General features: G+C 40.4%; 1 protein-coding gene across 3 annotated transcripts in view; it reads right to left on the bottom strand.

The window, feature by feature from the left end:
* The window catches only part of MCC (MCC regulator of Wnt signaling pathway), a 389,997-nt gene extending 374,326 nt beyond the window's left edge, over positions 1–15,671 (bottom strand). Inside the window, exon 1 of one of the 3 annotated variants that reach the window (XM_078066935.1) lies at positions 15,420–15,671. In XM_078066935.1, the coding sequence (XP_077923061.1) occupies positions 15,420–15,580 (161 nt within the window). In that variant the 5' untranslated portion in view covers positions 15,581–15,671. Of the gene's footprint in view, positions 1–15,408 lie in introns of all 3 variants that reach the window. The other 2 variants (XM_078066936.1, XM_078066937.1) reach the window with 2 other exon arrangements.
* Positions 15,672–20,415: the final 4,744 nt, after the last annotated feature.

Raw genomic sequence — 20,415 nt, 5'->3', positions numbered from 1 at the left:
CCTGGTCCCTTTTCCTTGCAACAAACTCAGCCTTGACTACAACAATACCCTTCTATAAAGCCCAGTTGGTGGTTTTTCTCCTTTTCCGGAACCTTCCTAAGCACATGGCACTTTTCCTCGTTTCTGGTCATGGGTGGACTTATTGCATAAGACCAAATACTCCTTGAGGGTGGGAGTTATAACACACCCATCTCTGTATTCCTCTGCGCATACAGTGGGCATTCAATGAATGCCTAAAAATAAAAATCGGGGTGCCTGGGTGGCTCAGTTGGTTAAGCGTCTGCCTTCGGCTCAGGTCATGATCTCAGGGTCCTGGGATCGAGTCCCGCAGTGGGCTCCCTGCTCAGGGGGAGTCTGCTTCTCCCTCTCCCTCTGTGCCCTGTTTGTGCTTTCTCTCTCATACACACACTCTCTCTCTCAAGTAAATAAATAAAATCTTTGAAAAATTAAATTAAATTAAATTAAATGAAAATGAAAATCAATATTCTTAAATTCACTCTCCTATGATTGTTTTCAGAGGCTCTGAGTACTGAAGATTCACAAGGAAATCTAGAAAGTGACAAACCACTGTGAATAGTAACTCTTCCTTCAAGGGAACCTGTATTTTATATCAGAATAGGGAGGGGGCTTTAACAAATTAGCTTACAAGATCAAAAGACAATATCCTTTGCAATTTCCTCATCCCATGTTATTTCACAGATGGTAATTCTGGAAGCATGGAAGCACACAGTTAGACAGGTTAACATCGGCATAGGAGTTTTTCTCTATTTTGGGAATGAAAAAAATGAAAATCCTATCTTGTGAGTGTGGAAGCAGCAACATAATTTTATCTTCAAGTAGTAATAATCCATCAGTTCATTCATTCAACACTGACTTAGCATCTACGTACATAGCATCTATGTGCAAGGGATGGTGTTGGGTGGTATGAGAGATATAAAGACACAGTTGTCCCATTCACGAAGCTTATAATCTGGTAGGCAGAGTTAAATTGAAATTACTATAATACAAGTTATGACTGGGCATATTCCCTTATTTTTATTCTATCATTACTTTAAAATGTTAGTTTACTGCAAATACCTAGTAACCACAGAGGAATAGGCTCAGAAAAGTGGTCTATAAAATATTAATTTGAAAATCTTCTCTTTCTAAACTTTTATATACCCTGAGAGAGTCGAGATAGAACCATGTGGACAGCTGTCTATCAACTTTTTAGTAACAACTAGGACACAAAAGTAAGAATAGTTTTTAAGTTCACTTCATCTCATAACCAGTACTTAGGAACAGACAAAAAAACCCAACCAACAGTTCATTGCTTTTGAAAATACTACCTACTAGGTGGTATTAAAGGCTATTGGATGAGAACAGCTACTACTGCAGAGAAACTATGGATTCATCAGGGTTAGCTCATAAACAAACACCAGTTGCCCAATAGAGACTAATGTAAGCAGCATGAATATGCTGCCACCAAAATCCTGAGCTGGGACCTAGAGACTACAAAATAAAGGTATTTCAGTCCTGGAAAAGTTGTTAAAATTATTTTACAGAAGAAGTAACTGATCGGAGAGGCTTGTGTAACTTGCCTAACGTCACATGACTAGTTGGCAGCAGGGGCCTTGAATCCCCACCATACTGATATGTTAGATTAGGTAAAATGCACACGAAATGCATTTTTAAATATAAATTCCTCAGCTTCTTCTGAACTGGACAGATCCTGAAGAATCTTTTTCTAAAAATTCTAAAGTTTTTGAAATTACTATTACCCAATGAACACTTTTATCTATTTATTCAGTTTCTATTAAATGCTGGGCACTGAGGTTACAAAGACAAAAGGCAAAAAAAAGTGTAGTCTCTGCCTTAAGTATGTTAAGTATGGAGAGGCAGGAAATGGAAACAGTGAAAATATGAAATGTAAGCAGTGCTGGCCTAGGAGTGTGTGTAAGATCTCGAGGCATGAGGGAAGTCTCCAGAGAAAGAGCTCCATGAGAACACAGTCTAGAAAAAAATAAGAAGGTGCTCATCGGGTAGACGATGGGGAGAGAAGGGCACTTACAGAAGGAGCTGCGTGTGCGAAGCATGATGCTTGGAACAGCTGGGCAGGCACGCTGGAGGGGGGACTGTGGCAGGTCATGCTGGACAGAGATATAGTCACTGTGCCAGATGACCAAGGGCCTTAAATTAAAAGTCTTTAGAAGGAGTCTGAACTTATCCAAAAGAAATGGACAATGGTTGAAGGATTTTAAGAAGAGCTTCCTGCTCAGTTACAGAAAAATGTTTGTGAAAAATGACTTTGGCGTCCACATAGAGAGGCCTGGATGGGCTGACCCTACAGGTTAGGACACTAGGACAATAACTGTGATTAAGAATAAAGGAACTTAGGGAACCAAGAAGGTGGAGGAGGATAAGCAGCACTGATTTCACTCTGCTTATAATAAATATAAAACTGCCATCACACTTTTTAGAAGAATAACTACTTCCCCAACAGTATCCTCACATTGATTTTCATCCTGTTTATTATCATGAAATAAACTTAGGACTCTATAGTACATAAAATTGTCATAGTAACACCCTTACTGAAATGAGATATTCTGTTAAATTTGTTATTTCCCAGAAAGAAGTTCTGAATTTTTGTAAATAAGTGAAAAACTCTGACATTTAAAGGAAATGCAGCCACATTTTTACACAAATGCTGCCCTTCACCCCACCTATTTTCTTAACTCCTTCATCTGTATCACAAATTTGCATATACTGATGTTTTAAACAATAGACAACAGGTGTAACCAATGGTGCCTGCCATTATGTTAAATAGATGCCCAATTAACACCAACATCAAGTCTAAAATAAAATGCATTTTAAGTATCTTCTACATCGACATTAGTTGTTGTGAATGTTAAAAAAAATAATAAACACAAAGCTCATCTATCTAGAATTTTCCAAGCACAAGTGTTACAACTAAATATTCAACTGAGGGCTACACTTAAACTCAACTAACATCTGTCCCATCAGATAGACACATGTAATGCTTATTGGTCAATCTAGAAATGTGCTTGTTTACATTCTAACTTCATTAGGAATCCAAATGTTTGAAAAATGAGTAAGTCCAGGAGTCCTTACCCAGGCCTGCTGACCCAACTTTTTTTCTCCCATCAGGTAATCAGCAATAATCAATGGCATGAATTTAGGAATTACTCATTTACATATTTAAACTGACATTTTGAAATGACAATGAGAAGCTGACAATTAACTGTTCTCTAAGGAAATGCCCTTTCTCTCCATATGGTTTCTACTCTGGGACTAACACTTAAAGAGATTTTCAATTTGCGGAACAACAGAGAGTCTCCCCAGCTGAGACTCCCGTGGAACTTCATTTAGAATGTAAATGCATCACCTTCTGTACCAAATATTTAAATGCCATTCCCATTTACGCTAAGAAGCCAGTTATAAAATGAAAATTCACCCTCACCATAGGCCTTGGGTAAATTAAACAGTAAAGAAACGTAAGGCTTTGGGGAAAATGCATTTTCTTGTGTTAGCTTGGCAGCATGTATGATGGAAAAGGCCCTCAAGTAGGACCACAGATTCATCCTTCCCCCAGAGGCTTTGTTATCGTGGCTCCTTGTCTTAAAATAGAGATATTAATTCCTGTTGCAAGGATGACATGAGATAATGTGTAGATTAATTGATTATAAACTATAAAGGCTTCCATAAACATATGCCATTATTTAGACATTCACTAATATACTGAACTCAAAATAAAAGGACTGTAAAATAAAAATGTAGCCTAGGGGGAAAAACAAAAATACCCTGAAAAAATAAAGTTACTAAAAATGCATGTGAACAAATTGATCTGTATATTCAATTCAATCCCTATCAAAAAATCCCAGCTGCTTGGGTTGAAGAAATTGACAAGCTTATTCTAAAATCTGTATGGGAATTCAAAGGACTAAGAATAGCCAAAAATCTTGAAAAAAAGAAGAACCAGGTGGAAGGATTCACACTTTCTGATTTCAAGACTTACGACAAAGCAACAGTAATCAAGACAGTGTAGGACTGGTATAAGAGTAGGCATATATATCAATGGAAAAGAACTGAAAGTCCAAAAATAAACCCTTACATTTATGGTCAACTGATTTTTGACAAAGTTGCCAAGAAAATGGGAAAAGAATAGTGTTTTCAACAAATGGTGCTAGGACAACTGGATATCCACGTGCGAAAGAATGAACCTGGACCCCTTCTTCACATCATACACAAATATTAACTCAAAATGGATCATAGACCTAAATGTAGGAACTAAAACTATAAAACTCTTAGAAGAAAACATAGGTGACCTTGGGTTAGACAAAGCCTCCTTGGATATGTCACCGAAACACAAGCAACAAAAGGTCACATAATATATGATTCCATTTGCATGAAATGTCCATAGTAGGCAAATCTATAGAGGCAGAAAGTAAATTAATGGTTGCTTAGGGCTGGAAAGTTTGGGGAAAGATGGAAGAATACTGCTAAAGGGTACAGGGCTTCTTTCTGAGGTAATAAAAATGTTCTAAAATTGATTATGATGGTGGTTGAAAAATCGTGAATATACCAAAAACAAAAAGCAAAACAACAACAAAAAAACCCACACACATTGTTCTATCTATCTATCTATCTATCTATCTATCTATCTGTCTATCTATCTATTTATTTATTTTTAAGTAGGCTCCACACCCAGCCTGGAGCCCAACACAGGGCTTGAATTCATGACCCTGAGATCAAGACCTAAGCTGAGCTCAAGAGCCGATGCTAACCCACTGAGCCACCCAGGTGCCCCGAATTGTACACTTTAAATGGGTAGATTGTATAGTATGCAAGTTATATCTCAATAAAACTGTTAGAAAATATGTGAAAGACACACATGTGAAAAGCAGCACTGAGTGGTCAAGACCTTCATTTGAGAACCAGAGACATCAGTTGACATTCGGTTCTTACTAACTGTGGAAACTTGAGCAAATAACAATATCTCTTAGCCTGTTTTTCTCGTCTTTAAATTGCATATAATAATAATTCTCTTTTCAAAGGGGCTATTGTGAGTAGTAACCGAGGTCATGTATATAAGGTGTTGGCTTAGCATACAGGTTAGCACACGGCACTCAAAATGTTAGCTGGTTTTTTCTTAAGATTTTATTTATTTGTCTATTTACTTCTTTATTTGAGAGAGAGAGAGCATGCATAAGCAGGGAGGGGCAGATGGGGAAGAAGAGGGAGAAGGAATCTGAAGCAGACTCCACACTGAGCATGGAGCCTGACTCGGGGCTCAAACCACGAGATCATGACCTGAGCCGAACCAAGAGTCGGATGCTCAAATGACTGAGCCACCCAGGTGCCCCAATAATGTTAGCTGTTTAAAAAAATATCTATGTGGGCCTTGGCTGTAGGTAGTAGCTTAAAAATGGTATGATATTGCTGTAAATGTTATTATAAAATTATTTATTTGTAAACTTAATTAAACAGTGTTTCCAAAAAGGGAGGCTCACTTGAAGACATGGAAAAAGAAAAATCAAGACTCCACTTGAGGTCTTTAGATAATCACAGAGGCTAGATTTACTTTCCTACCTAAAACAACTAGAAATCCAGGCAAAATATAAGAAATAATAATTTCCAGACATTATACAACAGACAGCACAAGACTAGAATCCCTGAGTAAAGGTAAACCAGCAAGAGGAGCCTACAATTATACCAACCTACTGCCTGCAGACAGTTTACAGGCTGCAGAACAGGAGAGGGAATCCAACATTACCCAGTGGTTCCACTGAGCTGAGATAGAGAACAAAGTTCAGCAAATTCAAGGTGGATAGAATTTGTGGTGCAGAGAGAAGATGAGGGAATGCCTCAGAAAGAGGGAGCTCCAGAGATCTGCAGAGGCTAAATTAGCCCTAGGCTGAAGGTTATTCTGATCCTGCATAACAAAGCTCAAAGGCAAGCTCCCAAAAGATCCAAAGACAAGTGCAGAACAAAGTAAAGGAATACAACAAAAGCCAGAACTCAACAAGTTATAACATCCTGCCTCCAATAAAAAATTATCAGGCATGCAAAGAAACAGAACTATGTTCCATAACCAGTAGAAAAATTAATCAATAGAAACAGACCCAGAAATGACAGAAATGATGGAATTAGCAGACAAGGAAGTTAAAGTAGCTATTATAAATACATTCCATATATTCAAAGGAACTTCTCGAAATGAAAAATACAATGAAATATGAATGAGATTAATAGCAGCCTAGACACTGCAGAAAAGACCAGAAAATTTGAAGATATAACAACAGATGCTATCCAAATGGAAACATAGAAAGAAAAAAAGATGGGGAAAAAATTAAGAGAGGCTCAATGACAAGTGGGCAAATATCAAGCAATCTAATACATGCATAATTGGAGTCCCAAAAAGAAATTAGAGAAGGGACAGAAAAGATGTTTGAAAAAGGGGCACCTGGGTGGCTCAGTCGGTTAAGCGGCTGCCTTCGGCTCAGGTCACGATCCCTGGGTCCTGGGATCCAGCCCCACGTCTGGCTCCCTGCTCAGTGGAGAGCCTGCTTCTCCTTCTCTCTCTGCCTACTTGTGCTTTCTCTCTCTGTGTCAAATAAATAAATAAAATCTTTAAAAAAAAAAAAAAAAGATGTTTGAAAAAAATAATGGCTGGTTAATTTCCAAATTTGATGAAAACTAAATCTACAGACTCAAGATTTCAACAAACCCCAAGCAGGAGAAAGCAGATGAGTGTTTTATCATCTCACTTTACAGGTAAGGAAACTAAGACAGAGGCAGGTACTGGTACCAAGTCACGTAACTACCTAGTAGCAGATCCGAGGTGAACCCAGCTTTCCTGACTCAGATCCAGTGCCCTGTCCACTATGTTGCAGAGGAATAACATGATATGACTTACTCTTTAGTAGGTCACCTGGCTGCAGTACGCATAATCTGAGTGTGTGGAGGGTTGAGGGGGCCAGGGCAGAAGGAGGAACCTGTTGTACTAATCTCAGTGTGAGATGGGTGATGGTGTGGACCTAAAGTAGAAAGGTGATGAGAAACAGTCAGAAGCTATATTTTAAAAGCAGAATTGGTGGGTTTGCTGATGGACTGAATATACTCTTAGAAAAGAGAAGAATGCATGATGACTTTATTTTTTGACTTGAGCCTCTAGCAAGGGAATAGCCACTTACTGTAATGGAGAAAACTGAGGGAAGAAGAGTTGGGGAGAAGAGTCAGGAATTTTGTTTTATAAATTTGAGATATCTTCAGACATGCAAGTCAAATATGCAGTTACTGCACATACCTGCCTTAAATTCAAGGAAGAGGTTGTGGTCAGTGATATGGAAAGATCATAAATGTGGTAGACAAATGACTCATGTTTGGGAAGCGCTACACTAGATGATTCTTAAGAGTCTTTAGATACGAAGAATGTGTGATCCAATAACCAGGAAATACTATATATCTGAATGGGCTCTTCTGAATGATTAGGTACCAAATTTGTCCCATTCAAAATTCTCTCCCTCGTATTAGTTATAATGGATTTCGTTTTTACCCTCACTTAGGTTCCATTTATGCTTTTCTGAGTGACATTACAATTTGATTATAGCTTTGAGGCTTTCAGTATTATTCAGTTTCTTCAAAATTTGGCTTTGGTTGTGCTGTTCTTTGAATATCACCGAAGGCTCTCTTTTAAAAATTGTGTTCCAGACTTACCACCTCTAAGAATAATCTTTATGTCCTGGGAATCTACCTGGCCATGAGACAAGGAATCTAGAAGTCATAGTCTTTCTACTCCATTTAACTTTTGTTCAAGTGTCTCCTGTAACTTTTAAAGCCAAATGAGTCCTCTCTCTAGCTTCCCCAAACCAGATTTCTGCTAACTGCCCAGGGGAAGAATAATAGAGTCTGTTTACTATGTAAATCTGTAATTCTTTAGTTAAACACTACAGTATCCTCTTGTAGTTACTTTCCTTGTCTAAAGAAGATGAAGCAAAATGTTTGCAAAGCAATTCTAGTTCATACGTTTCACTGATAATTCCAGTTTAGATTCACTCTTTAATAATACAGTACATGGAACCATGAAGGTGTTTATTCTAGCATTACATAAAATACCGTATTTCAAACTTCTAAGATGCATAGTGAATTAATATTGTGAAATCTGAAGGTTTCTTATAATTCTGTTGGCCTGGCACTGACATAGTGACCACTGCGTGTGCAGCGTGAATCACGTTGTCATTCCTGGTAACATGACTAGATAACTCTCGATGCTTCCTTAAGAATACAAGTTCTGGCTATTGTCGGAGAATCTTCCATCTACACGATCTGGTAAGACCAGAAATACCAACATCAATGATTACAGAAAGATGTCAGTCTCTTAAACAATCCTACAGAAAAGAGTTCGCCTCCTTTAAAGAAATGCTGCATCTCTGAATATTTTGATGTCATTGAGGCTGATACTGGGTGCTGAGACCCAACATCAATACTCTGAACCAAAAAGTGATTTGAAAGGCTTGCACTTTAAATGTGAAGAAATCTTAGGATTATTTTGAACAATCTGATCAGGCTGTTTTCCTTTTTTATGTATGCACAGCAGTAAAATATGATTAAAATCTATGACTAAAGAAGCTTAAGGCAGAACTTTCAATAAAAATAAGATTAAAAATCTATCCAATGATATGTATCTTATCATAGTGTGACTGGTACAGAAAACAATGGTGTGTCCCAATCTATAGCATCTTCAATTTAATGAAATTCCAAAGCAAATAATTGGAAACAATCTAAATGTCTGACAATAGAAGAATACTTAAATAAATTAAATAAAAAATGGAATATTATAATTACAAATCACATTTTCCAATCTTTTTTATTTTGGTGACAGCTTTGAGATATAATCCACATGCCATAAAATTCACCCATGTGAAGTGTATGATCCAATGGTTTTTTGTATATTCATAGAGTTGTGCAACTATCACTATAATCAACTTTAGAAGATTTTCATCACTTCAAAAAGAAATCCCGTACACTTCAGCTATCATCCTTTAATCCCCCCATTTTCCCCAGCCCTAAAGCAACCACTAATCTACTTTCTGTCCCTATAAATTTGTATATTCTAGACATTTCATATAAATAGAATTATAGAATATGTAGTTTTTTGTGACTGGACGCTTTTACTTAGCATAATACTTTCAAGGCTCATCCATGTTGTAGCATGTTTCAGAGTAGTTCATTCCTTTTTATGACTGAATAATATTCCATTGTACGGCTATACCACATCTTGTCTATTCATCAGTTGATAGGCATTTGGGTTAATTACATCTTTGACTATTATGAATAAAGCTGCTGTGAATGTTCATGTACAAGTTTGTGTGAGGACATATGTCTTCAGTTCTCTTGCATATATACCTAGAAGCAAAGTTGTTGGAATATATGTTAATTCTATGTTTAAGTTTATGAGGATCTACTAGACTATTTTCCAAAGTGGCTGTACCTTTTTACATTCCTATCAGCATTGTATGGGGATTCTGGTTTCTCCACATCCTTGCTAACACTTGTTATTATCTGACTTTGATTATGGCCATTCTACTGGATGTATGGTAGTGTCTCACTGTAGTTTCCCATCCAAGTACTAACCAGGCCCGACCCTGCTTAGCTTCCGAGATCAGAGGAGATCGGGCGCGTTCAGGGTGGTATGGCCGTAGACTATTTCACTGTAGTTTCGATTTGCATTTCCCTAGTGGCTAATGATGATGAGCACCTTTTTATGTGCTTATTGGCCATCTGCATATCTTCTTTGAAGAAAAGTCTATTCGGATCCTTTGTCCATTTTTAATTGGTTTATCTTTTTATTATTGAGATGTAAGAGTTCTTTATATAATCTAGATGCAAATCCTTTGTTAAGTATATGATTTGTAAATATTTTTTCCCATTCTTTGGGTTGTCTTTCACTTTTCTGATAGTGTCCTTTGAAGCACAAGTTTTAAAAATTTTTATTAGCCAAATTTATCTATTTTTTTCTTTTGTAGTCTATGTTTTGGTGTCATATACAAGAATCTATTGCCAAATCCAAGGTGACAAAGATTTTATCCTATGTTTTCTTCTAAGAGTTTAATAGTTTTAGCTCTTAACATTCAAGTTTTTGATCCATTTTGAGTTAATTTTTGTATATGAGGAATGTAAGGAATACATACATTTTGTATATGAGGAATGTATACATTTTTGTACGTGAAGAAAGTGTCCAAGTTCACTCTTCCCCTTGTGGCTATGCAGTTGCCCCAGCCCCATTTGTTGAAAAGTCAATTCTTTCCATATTTCACCCTTGATGTTGAAACCCTTGTCTTCGTGCTCTTATTGAAAATAAATTCACTATAGACACATGGTTTGTTTCTGGACTCTCAGTCCTATTTCATTGATCTATAGGTCTATCATTTTGCCAATACCAAACTGTCTTGATGACTGTTGCTTTGCAGTAAGTTTTGAAATTGGGAAGTGTGAATCCTCCACCTTAATTCTTCTTTTTCAAGATTGTTTTGACTATTCTGGATCCCTTGAATTTCCATATTAATTTTAGGATTAAATTATCAATTTCTGCACACAATGGCAGCTTGGATTTTGAGAAAGTTTGCATTAAATCTGTGGATGAACTTTGGGGAGCACCACTATCATAACAATATTAAATCTTCCTATCTATGAACAGGGGATGTCTTTCCTTTTATCCAATCATTTTTTTAAGGGGGAAAGAAGCATTTTTTCAAATTTATTTGTGAGAGAGATGGAGAGAGCATGAGCACGGGTAGGGGGCAGAGGGAGAGAGAGAAAATCTCAGGCAGATTCTCCGCTGAGCAGGGAACCCGATGCAGGGCTCGATCCCAGGACCCTGGGATCATGACCTGAGCCAAAGGCAGACGCTTAACTGACTGAGCCACCCAGGCGCCCCTATCCAGTCATTTTTAATATACTAGAGGAATGAGATGATGCAGCTATGTCCCCAGGAAAACAGAAATGATATTCCTTGGTTATGGGATAATTGGTAATTTTTATTTTTAAAAATTTCTGCATTTTCCAATTTCTCAACAAGAATATCTTTTATATAACCAGAAAGAAGTTATTCTTTTAATATTTTATTTATTTATTTATTTATTTGACAGAGAGAGAGTACAGCAGGGGGAGTGGGGGGGCAGCAGAGGGATAGGGAGGGGAGCCCAATGCAGGGCTCAATCCCAGGACCCTGGGATCATCATGACCTGAGCCAAAGGTGGGCGCTTAGCCGACTGAGTCACCTGGGCACCCAGGTCATGATCCCAGGTCCCAGGATTGAGCCCCATATCAGGCTCCCTACTCAGCTGGGAGACTGCTTCTCCCTCTGTCCCTTACCCCTCTCTCACTCTCTCTCTCAAATAAATAATTTTTTTTAAAAAGGAAAATATTCTTTAATAAAATACACTCACATTTAAAGTACTTTATAAACATGGAATACGCTTGGAAATGAAAATGGTTGAAAGATTTTTCAAAATACCTGAACATACCAGTGTTTATACTCGGCCATTTCTTCATCAGAATTTACTGATTGAATACTTTAAGGCCAATACTGTGCTAGATCCTAAATGTACTATTTTTTTGTCTATTTGCTTGTTTTTTTTGTTTTTAAGTAGGCTCCACACCCAGCGTGGACTCTGAGATCAAGCCCCGAGCTGAAATCAAGAGTCAGACGCTTAACCCACTGAGCCACCCAGGCGCCCCTGAGTGTACTATTTTAACAAAATAAACATGATTCCTACGCTCATGAAGCTACATTTAGTGGGAGACTGACAATAAACAGGCAAACAAAGTAGAAAATAGAAGTGCAATTACAAATTGTAAAGAGTACTATGACAGAAAGCCCCTGGTACTATGACAGCGAATAATGGTGGGGAAGAGCTAACTCACTTTGATGTAGTGGTCAGGGAAGCTCTCTCTAAGGTACCAATGTTTGAGCTGAGGCTTGGCTACTTGATATAAAGGCAAATGCTGGTTTTTGGTATCTGTCAAATATTCAAGTTTCTTAAACTTAATGTTTAAACTTAAGTTTAAACTTAATGCTCAGTTTCTTAAACTGAAAGGTAAAAATAGGAAGCTTTAAAATTCCAAAGGGAAATTAATTTCAACACAGAGTAACCCCACCACCTCCTATACCATGGTAAATGGGGTCCAAAAAATTCAATACTATAAAATGTGGGGTTAAGTGATCATAAAGTTAAGGAAATGCACCAGAAGAGCCTGCTGTGGTCCCACTATACAGTCCCAACTCTACCCCGTCCAAGCCGCAGTTTGGCTCCACCTAAGAGTAGTTGTCTGTTCCAGTTTAACTATCCATGGGGATGATTCTGGGGCCTGGGGGACGGTTGGGAGTTCCTGGACCGAGGCAGCAATTCCAGGAATCTCCAGTGAGCTGGTGCCTTTTTTGTCAGCCTGCTGGGGAAGTATGGGCCAAGAGAACACTGAAGATTCGAAGCCCTACCCTTTCTCTCCGTCTTCCTGAGGTTGTGTGCCCTGACATGTCCCCTCCTGATCTCAGTCTATCTTCCACTAGCTTCCCTCCAGACATGAGATCTCCAGCCTACTCCTGTTTGAGAATAAGAGTTAAGCAAAGGACCAAAGCCAAAATAACTGAATGAGGATTACCATGGAAGTTTTATTATAGGTTTGGTTGCTACTTGCCTCCTCAATATCCATTCCCTGCTCTTAGTAACAGAACTTAGATTTTGTTTAGGAGGCAATGTGACTAATCGAATTACATGCTTCCTTGAACTCTACTGCAAGAACACTACTGCATGGTAAGGTGATGGAGTTTAACCAATAGATTTCAATTAAGGGATTTGGGAAAGCTCGACTTTAATGATATAGGCACTATTCATTTCAGCTTCCTTTTATACCTTCCTCCTTGGAACCTGGACATGAGGCTGGAAATAGAGCGATCGCTTTAAGACTAGGAGATAACCATGAGGATGAATGTTTTATATGAAGAATAGTGATGCAGAAAGATGGAAGGAAGCTGGGCATTGACACCATTGTGGAATGGCTGTCCCAGCCTGAATGAACCACCTCCAGACCTCTAGGTGAGAAAGTCCATCTTTGACTGTCCCGTTAGTTTTCCATTATATATAGCCAACTGAAATCCTAACAGATACAGTGGTATACCGTGAGCATAAACTTAACACCTTTTAAAGAATCCAAGATTTTTAAGGTTTTAGTGTAGAAAGTACAACTCTCATGATTATAAAAGAGAAAATTCACAGCACTCCACTCCTTATCACCCACTGTAGAGTGGTCAGTAAAGGTCATTAAACAAAAGTAGCACAAAGCAGCAGCTCCAGAGAGGGAGGCATTTAATGCCACTTATCTTCATTAACCTCATTTCCCAAGCCGTAGCAAATAAACATATATTCCAGGTAAAACTGTGCTTGCTCTGTAAACATACTTCTAGAGACGTTCCTCGGTTCCTCCTTGCAAGGAGGTTGCCATCCCTGAACTCCTCCTAAATGCAAATTTTTCACAGCATAAAATGACTTCCAAAGCAATTCTGCCCACAGGTAAAGTTATGGCTTAGGGTGCATTATTGCACATACCACCTTTCAACTTTCACGCAGATGTATTAAAGTGATATGGCTCAAGGAATGATAGTTTTTTCTACTTTTGCCTTAGCAGGCTTCTACTCTAATCTGAAATCTCCTGTTTACTAACACACCCTTACACACAATGCCTCATCCTCCAAAACAAAGTCCTCAGATTATGCCTACAGAATTCATTATTCTTCAGGGCAGATACAGCCAGCATTCAAAATAATATGAACATTTGTACAGAAAGTGTAGTTCAGATAAAGCAACATATTAATAGGCCAAATCAAAGGAAGGAAAGGAGAGAATTCTGCTAGTTTTCTGTATGTACCCTTGCCCATGTGAAATTAAATTCTTTGTGCATCCTAATGTGAAGAATGTAGAGTGTTTTTATTATCACAAATAAGATAATGGGCATTCAAGTAGGAAATTCAAGTAGGCTATTCAAGCAGGAAAAAAAATCTAAACTATATGATGAAATTTTTCATCACAGAACCCAAAAAGGGAAGACTTCAGATGAAAATCCATATGGAGTCAACTAGAATTACATTTTTTTTTTCATTTCAGAATAGAATTACTCCATAAAGTTTTCTGATATCTTTCTAATGTTTCCCAATGAAACTCTAGAAAAGTAATAAAATTCAGTCAAGAGTCATCATAACTGAATTGAGTCCCAAATAAGTTATTTTTTTAATTGTCAAAATCTTACATGTCAAATTACCTGTTTTAGAGATCTTTTAAAAAAAAATTGGGGGGGGCGGGATTCCCTACTCTTTTTTTCTCTAAGTAGGCAAGGACAATCAGCAGGAGGCAGCCTGGGATTTTCAGAGATCTTTACTATCATCAAGACAAAGGCTAAACTAACATGTAATATACAACTTAGGTGGTCTTCCTAGAAGGCAATTCAAATTTCAGCGTGGAAGGTCTTCCGTGCCCTGTGTCAACCCTTCAAAGAAGCATACCATAAAACATTACGAGTGCCTTCTTCACCATCTGTGTGTGATAAGTGATTAAAATGTGGGCAGAAGTAATTATTTTGCCAAGCCCTGAGGCTTGAAGCCACAACACAGCCCCCACAGGGAATCTAGAAGCAAACACACTGAGGGTTATAAGTGGTCTCGCAGAAGCGCCCTCACACCCCACTGGAGACTCACCTGGTTAGCTTGCCCAGCGGAGGTAGGGGAGTCGGGTCTATATATTCCAGACTCACCTCTAAACCCCCAGTTTGTGCCTGCGTGCTTGGTTTCCCTCAGGCTAATAGGTTTAAATCAGTACTGGGTGGCAAGCTATGTCATTCTGTGGGTTCCGCAGTTTGGAACATAGGGGCTCTGCAGCACCCGAAAGTTCTTCGCAGCCTGTTTTCATGCCCAAACTCTGTCACTGAGAGAGCATCCCTATCCTGGTCCAGTCGCGGGGCTGTCCATTGAGCAGCCAGACGGATCGCTGCCCGGTGCGATGGCATCTCACCCAGGAGCCGGAGGCTGCAGGGCAGCCCCTCCTACCTGGGACAAGTGGCCAGAACCCGTTTCAGCAGAGGCATGAACGCTCCAAGACCTGGGGAGGACTCGCATCCTAAAGAGATGTCTCCCAACGCCCAGACAAAGACAGCGCTGGGAAAAGTTGGACCAACTAGCACCACCAGAAGGCGAGCGGCTCAGCCCCTCGGCCTTGGTGGCCGAGCCGGCGACGCGCTCTCAGAGTCGCAGCCAACTTTTCCCGTGAGCTTCTGAGCAACTTGCTGGAAGTTGGGGCGAGGGGGCAGAGGAGGGGTCAAGGGCAGCGCGGAGAGGGTGGTTGTGCCCCAGCCGGTTTCGCGTACCTCCCCAGTACCTGCTAATGTATCCGTCCCCGTCGCCGTCGCACGTCTGGAAGAGGCGCCGCATCCGCTCCTCCTCGCCAGTGCTGGACGTGTCGCTGCTGCTGCTGCCGCCGCCGCCGCCGCTGCTGCCACAGCCGCTGGCGCTCCCCGCTGCCGCCGCAGCCGCCATCATGCGCCGGCTGCCTGCTCCGGAGGAGGAGGACGCGCGACCGCGGGAGGAATGCGCGAGGCGCAAAAGCGGCTCGCAGCCCCGAACCTGCCTGACAACGGAGCATGCCCAGTGGCCACCGGGGCGCTCCGGGCGCGGGATTCCAGCTCTCCGGGTTTTGCCCGGGCTGGGAAGATGGGCTCTCTGCAATCGCCGGAGTAGGCACCTTAGTGGAGAGGGAGGAGGGGAAGGTGGATCGTGGAGTTGGGGAGCCAAAGATGCCGAGGGGACGCCAGGGGACGCGAAGGGTGGCAGAGTACACAGGAGGTCCCCTGGAAGGGTGTCAGCTCTGCGTATCCGACCACTACGCGGACCCCTGACACTTGGGGACTCAGGCAGAGGCGAGTGTGCTCCCGGCAGAACTCCTCCAACTGCCAGGAGTCGTGGATTTCTTTTCAGGAGAAAGATAAACACTCCCGTTTTGCAAACTCAAAGCGATACTCCTGGTCTCAGTCTGCAAGACTGCGCTGGATTCTGTACCCATAACCCACAAATGAGACCCGGAATGGCGGGGGATTTGTGCATTTTTAACACCTGTCAAGAAATCTGAACCTCCTTAGCTCCGACTGGTCTTCCACACTATACTGTAAACAATCTGCTCTCCGGTGTGGCATTGTGCACGTTTGATCCATTTCTGGAAACGGCTCCTGACCTGACGTCACTAGTATTTGACCCAACAGTTTTAATAACATCAAGAGCGAACATAATAGATGGTCTCATTTCACTGCAGACCTGAAAGATGTCTCTATTATTATCAACCCTATGTTTTAGGAGGTACGTAACTACTTCATAGGGTATCTTGGCAGTAAGATAGTATATAATGCACTTAGGCCAATGTCTTGATACCTACTAAGTACTCAGTAAATGTTAGCTCTCATTATCCCCAATTTACAGATAAGAAAACCAAGGCACCCAGACCTGCTTAAAATTCCAGGCTCAGTAAGTGTCAGGGCAGAGGCAAGCCCAGGCAGGCAGTCTCACTCCAAAGCAGGAGCCCTTAAACACAACAGTATCCTTCCACCACAGCAGAAAGGGAACCACAATGAACCAATTTGTGGTTTAGGGAATGACTCATTATTCTGTCCCAGACTGTCAGAGGTCTGAAAATTCCTATGGTAGTTTTAAAAACACATCTGCAGAAACTTTGGTGCACCTCTCATCAAGAGACAGAGTCTGTTTGCCTCCCCCGTGAACCTGAGGGGGTCTTTATGAATATTCTCTTAACTTCTGAGGCCAGGCTAGAAAAGACACTATAGATTCCATTTGGCTCTCTCGCTTGGGACAAGGACCTTGGAAGCCCTGAACTACCTTGAAAGAAATTTGTCCACGCTAAGCTGCCATGCTGGAGAGACCATGTAAAGACAGAAAGAGATGCCCAAGGAACCTCAGCCGTTCGAGCCTTCCCAGCCCAGGTGCCAGACCCCAGTGAATGAGAGAACCTTCAGATGATTCTAGACCCTGAACAAAAATTGTCCAACTGAGCCCAGACAACCCCCAGAGATACAATGGCAATAATAAAAGGATTGTTGTGGTTTTAAACCACTAAGTTTTGAGGTCATTTGTCATGCAGCAATAAAACCAGAAGACGTCCATATGTCTTGAAACTATGCCAGGTCAGAAGGAAGCTGTTTTTGTTCTCTTCTCTCCCCTCTCTGCCCCATCCACCCCTTCCTACTTCAGTTCTTTTTAAATCTGTAAGTTCCCAGGACTTCAGGGCACTTATGATTCATACAATGAATAGGATGTCATCTTAGAAATATTCTGTCAAGGGACGCTTGGGTGGCTCAGTTGGTTAAGCGGCTGCCTTCAGCTCAGGTCATGATCCCAGGGTCCTGGGATCGAGCCCCACGTCCAGCTCCCTGTTTAGTGGAGAGCCTGCCTCTCCCTCTCCCTCTGCCTGCCACTCTGCCTACTTGTGCTCTCTATCTCTCTGTAAATAAATAAAATCTTAAAAAAAAAAGAAGAAAAATTCTGTCAATATATCCAATAGTATTTGCTTAAAAGATGCTACTGTCAACATAAATATTCTTGCCTACAATAGAACAAGGACCAATGTTGAAGCTTCTAAAAAATATTTAGAATCTTTATTTTTCTAATTTTTCATAGAATAAAACTTTTATTACTGTCTGACAGTATAGCCAGACAGGAATTGTTACCCTTAAATCCTCCTAGACCTAAATTGATGGTTTGGGTGTAAAAAAGAAAAGAAAGGGAAAGGGAAAGGGAAAGGGAAAGGGAAAGGGAAAGGGAAGGAAGGAAGGAAGGAAGGAAGGAAGGAAGGAAGGAAGGAAGGAAGGAAGGAAGAAAGAAAGAAAGAAAGAAAGAAAGAAAGAAAGAAAGAAAGAAAGAAGAAAGAAAGAAAGAAAGAAAGAAAAGAAAGAAAAGAAAGGAAGGAAGGAAGGAAGGAAGGAAGGAAGGAAGGAAGGAAGGAAGAAAAAGTTTTTTCTAAATACATATGTATGGAGGGTCTGGAAACCCAAATGATTTTCCAGGATTCAAGTATATCTCTTCATAACCACACTCCATATATACAGAAAGCAGAGTGTAAACCTCAACCAATTATATTTCAAAGCAAAGAATGTTTTTCTCCTGAGAGAATATGTGCATGACAGCTCTGGAGGTTTAAATTTAAACCATCTTGAATTAAATCTGAACACACAAAAAGTGGAACTTGACAAATTTCCTAAACAACATTTGCTCATGCTTGGGTAATTCATAAATGGCTGAACAGACAGATTCAACCTTCCAGAAAAGAATTTGCTTCTGAGCTGATATGAAGCATATGAAATTTCACCCGAAAAGGTTACTAGGAGAGGGAGAAATTTGTAAGACATTGAAAATAGAGATGCCAGATGAATATAAAGATGGTAAATGTAAAGTAGGAGCTTGGAATGAGAGCAATACCCATGGCCATAAATCTAACAGTACTGGTTATGTCATAATTTCAAAGGTTTTATGTATTTATCTGAGATGAGTACATAGCTCAACACCGTCCTTACCCAGTTTTTTTTCTCAGATTCCTCTTGGTTATAATAACAGTTCATATTTTTATCATACATTTCAAAATACACTGTATACATTATAAGATATATGTCCTCTATGTCTAAAGTCACCAGTTAAAACAAATAAAACCGGGCCTAGGTGGCTCAGTCGTTAAGCATCTGCCTTCGGCTCAGGTCATGATCCCAGAGTCCTGGGATCGAGCCCCGCGTCGGGCTCCCTGCTCAGCGGGAAGCCTGCTTCTCCCTCTCCCACTCCCCCTGCTTGTGTTCCCCCTCTCGCTGTGTCTCTCTCTGTCAAATAAATAAATAAAATCTTTAAATAAATAAATAAATAAATAAATAAATAAATAAAACAAATAAAACCATTGCAACACTGTACAAACTTAATTACCTGGTACTTGCCTTTCCAAATTCTGTTTACCTAAACTAGGACCACATGCACACCTGCCCCACACCTCCCCGTGCCCTCTGCCCACCTTTCTCTCTGTATGGTGTTTTTATGAGCCCAGTTAAGCTCCTATATCCCTCAAGAAGCCTTCCTTTACCTCCCCAGGTCACAATGATGTTCCAGAGCTCTCTTAGCTTGAAGCACACATTTTGAGGATAGAATAATTAGAATGATAAGAATCATACGCTTTAATGGTGATTTGCCTCCCCTACCCACAGTACCAATTATTTATTATTAAATGAGGTTGTAAATTCCTGAGAGAAAACAATAAGGTAAAGTTGAGCTTTACCTTGAACTTTCATTAAACCCTTATCACAAATCAGTAAGTACTGATTTAAATGTTTAAATACCTTATTTAATGCTATCGAGTAGGGAAGGTATTTATCATCCTTATTTGTGGGGTAGGAGGTGGCAAGTGAGAGGAAGCAAATCCAAAAAATTTAAGAGTAGCATGCCCAAGTAAAGAGTCAGTTCCCGATGGCCTGACAGCTGAAGGCTGTCTTCGGACAGCACTCTTAGAAGCCTGGCAACAATCCTGTCTTGAGGGGAGAACTGTGTGGTACATTTCCATGTTCATCACAGGCCACTCCTTGAGCCACTTGATCCATTTCATATATATTTGGGGAGACTCGCCTCCAAGATTCTGGTGGGCCTCCCTTTCAGGGGGAATCTTAGAAGAGAAAGGTTAGTGGGGAAAAATTACAATCCCCAGCACTGCTGTAGGTCCTAGGGTCCCAAATGCTACTCATTGTCTCCCTCCTCCACTAGCAAGTCTAGATCCCCTCACCCTCAAGAGCTGGTCTAGGCTGTTTACTTGGTGACACAACCAAGATTCTCATCTCTGATTGCTGCACTTGTTCATTTACTGTTAGAACTGAAGGGAGAACAAAGAGGTGCCCAAATAAATCACCTGTGCGCTAAACATATTCCTTTTTGCCTCTGTTGTGTAATTATAGCACTGCCTCTTCTTGATGATTAGTGTAAATTACCTCAGCCAAGATAGTGACTCTTCTTGCCTGCTGGTATCTATCCCTTGGTGGAGGTGGTCTTCCATTGGAGAAGAGGAATTCTAACCCTGCAGAGGCAAGAGGTTTGGGGACAAGAGGCACAAATTTCCCAAATGGATCATTTCCCGATAGGGAGTCAAGACAAGTATGGTCACTCCTGCTTCCACCCTTTGGTTTTTAGACCCATGTAGACTTCTTATCAGGGATGTAGCTCTACACGAAGTCTTTGATTCAACATATATGCTGTGCCCTAGGGGGTGGCTCACCATCCTCATAAAGTGTGACCTTCAAGATGGAACTTCAGCTGTGCTTCCAGGAGGCTGTTCCACTTTTTCCAGCAGC

Source organism: Halichoerus grypus, chromosome 2 (assembly GCF_964656455.1).
Source record: "Halichoerus grypus chromosome 2, mHalGry1.hap1.1, whole genome shotgun sequence".
Classification (NCBI taxonomy): domain Eukaryota; kingdom Metazoa; phylum Chordata; class Mammalia; order Carnivora; family Phocidae; genus Halichoerus; species Halichoerus grypus.
Note: the sequence above shows the minus strand (reverse complement) of the source record. Positions and strands in the feature narration are given on the sequence as shown.